The sequence below is a fragment of the Zingiber officinale genome, chromosome 4A (assembly GCF_018446385.1).
Source record: "Zingiber officinale cultivar Zhangliang chromosome 4A, Zo_v1.1, whole genome shotgun sequence".
Lineage (NCBI taxonomy): Eukaryota > Viridiplantae > Streptophyta > Magnoliopsida > Zingiberales > Zingiberaceae > Zingiber > Zingiber officinale.
In genome coordinates this window covers 140,541,016-140,542,637 of record NC_055992.1, presented here as the reverse complement: position 1 = coordinate 140,542,637, position 1,622 = coordinate 140,541,016, and the positions used below count along the sequence as shown (strand labels likewise).

At 51.3% G+C, this 1,622-nt stretch overlaps 1 protein-coding gene across 1 annotated transcript; it reads right to left on the bottom strand.

Moving 5' to 3' along the window:
- Nucleotides 1–346: 346 nt before the first annotated feature.
- Nucleotides 347–1,392, bottom strand: LOC121973731 (ethylene-responsive transcription factor ABI4-like). The gene has a single exon (XM_042525106.1). It carries the CDS (start codon nt 1,144–1,146, stop codon nt 370–372), a length of 777 nt encoding a protein of 258 aa, XP_042381040.1. The 5' UTR covers nt 1,147–1,392; the 3' UTR covers nt 347–369.
- Between the last annotated feature and the right edge of the window lie 230 nt (nt 1,393–1,622).

The following is a 1,622-nucleotide window of genomic DNA, read 5'->3' as shown; positions in this document are numbered from 1 at the left end:
AAAGTTATTGATAGGTTGGGTTCATATCACAGTCTTAGACTTTAAATTTTCTCAAGTCTTTAGAAGTTTAAAAATCCACTTCTCAATTTATACTATCAAATCAGATTATTTGAAATGTTTCAAAGTTTTATAGATCCATAAAGAGATCCAACGAAAATTAGCCTTGAAATAGCATTCACGAAGAACACGATTATAGCCATGAAATCTGTTAATTTATTTACACAATCACGATCCGGAACAAATGATATATGATCAAGAAGAATCTATCAAAAAGTGGCAATACAATCGAAGAATATAGCATGCATGATTTTCTTCTCTTTTTTTGGTTTTTTGTTTAATGCGGGAAACTAATTAAACCCTAACTGATGATCAGATATCGAAGAAGAATGGGTCGTCGTCATTCCACAGTTGGCAAGACGCTGCCGCGTCGTAGTCGTCGTAGCCCCACAACGGCGGCGACTCTAGCGGCGCCGATCCGGAGCTGTCCGCGGCGGTCATCGCCGGCGGGCACGAGAGAGACAGGCTCGAGCCCACCGACCCCGCCAGCGAGCTGATCTCCTCGTTCGCCGCCTGCTGCCAGATGGATGGCGCCGCCGCTGCCGCCGCAGACTCCGCCGCTGGCGCCATGACGGTGCTGTCGGTCATGTTGGCGTAGAGGAATTGCGGCGGGTAGGCCGCGTACGCAGCGGCTGCGAGGTTGACCGGCGGGGGATTAACGGGGAAAGGGAAGGCAGAGGGTCGCGGAAGGATCGGCCGGAGAGTAGAGGACGAGGAGGAGCAGGAGGCAGAGGCGGCGGATTGATGGGATCCCGAAGAAGAAGAAGAAGAAGACGTTTGGAGGTTGAGCTGTGCGCGGGGGCCGTAGAGGATGAGGGCGGCGCGGTCGTAAGCCTTGGCCGCGTCTTCCGCAGTGGCGAAGGTGCCGAGCCATCTGCGCGTCCTCTTTCTCGGTTCGCGGATCTCGGCGACCCACTTTCCCCAGCTCCGCTGCCGCACGCCGCGGTACCTGAACTTGCCGTTCTCCGGCCCTCCCTTTCCCCTGCGGCCAGAGCTGGCGGTGGTGGTGGTGGCGGTGATGGTGTCACTACTAGTGTCAGGGGTGGGATGGCACTGTTGTATTGGAGGTCGATCGGTAGGTTGATCCATAGCAAGAACAAGGAGGAGGGATTTGAGTGTGAAGGTGGGAAAGGGAGCGAGGGATAGAAGATGAGAGAAAGGAAGGGGGAGAGAGAGCTAGGGATGAGGATTCTCTGAAGAAGCTTTTAGGTGTTTGGGTGGGAGGGGCGGTGGTCATATGCTGCAGGCCATTATTATTATAATAAATTAAATTTATAGTTATAGAGAGGGAGAGGAAGAGGAAGAGGAAGAGGCAGAGAAAGGAGAAGAAGTGGTTGGTGTGGATGGGGAGAGTGGTCGATCGGTGTGTGGCTGCATGCATGGCTATGGCTGCAGTGGCTCGTAAGGCCTCTGCTCGCCTCTGTCGTTCATTTTTCCGGCCTGCTGCCACTCTTCTGGATCCACTTTCACGCTCGACGAGTCCCAAACTTCTTATTAATAATAATAATAATAATAATAATAATAATAATAATAATAATAATGTTTGCTTCTGCCTGAAGCCAAAG

Bases quoted from the DNA above. Each gene is read 5' to 3' on its own strand.
- LOC121973731 (XM_042525106.1), bottom strand. From the start codon at position 1,146: ATGGATCAACCTACCGATCGACCTCCAATACAACAGTGCCATCCCACC.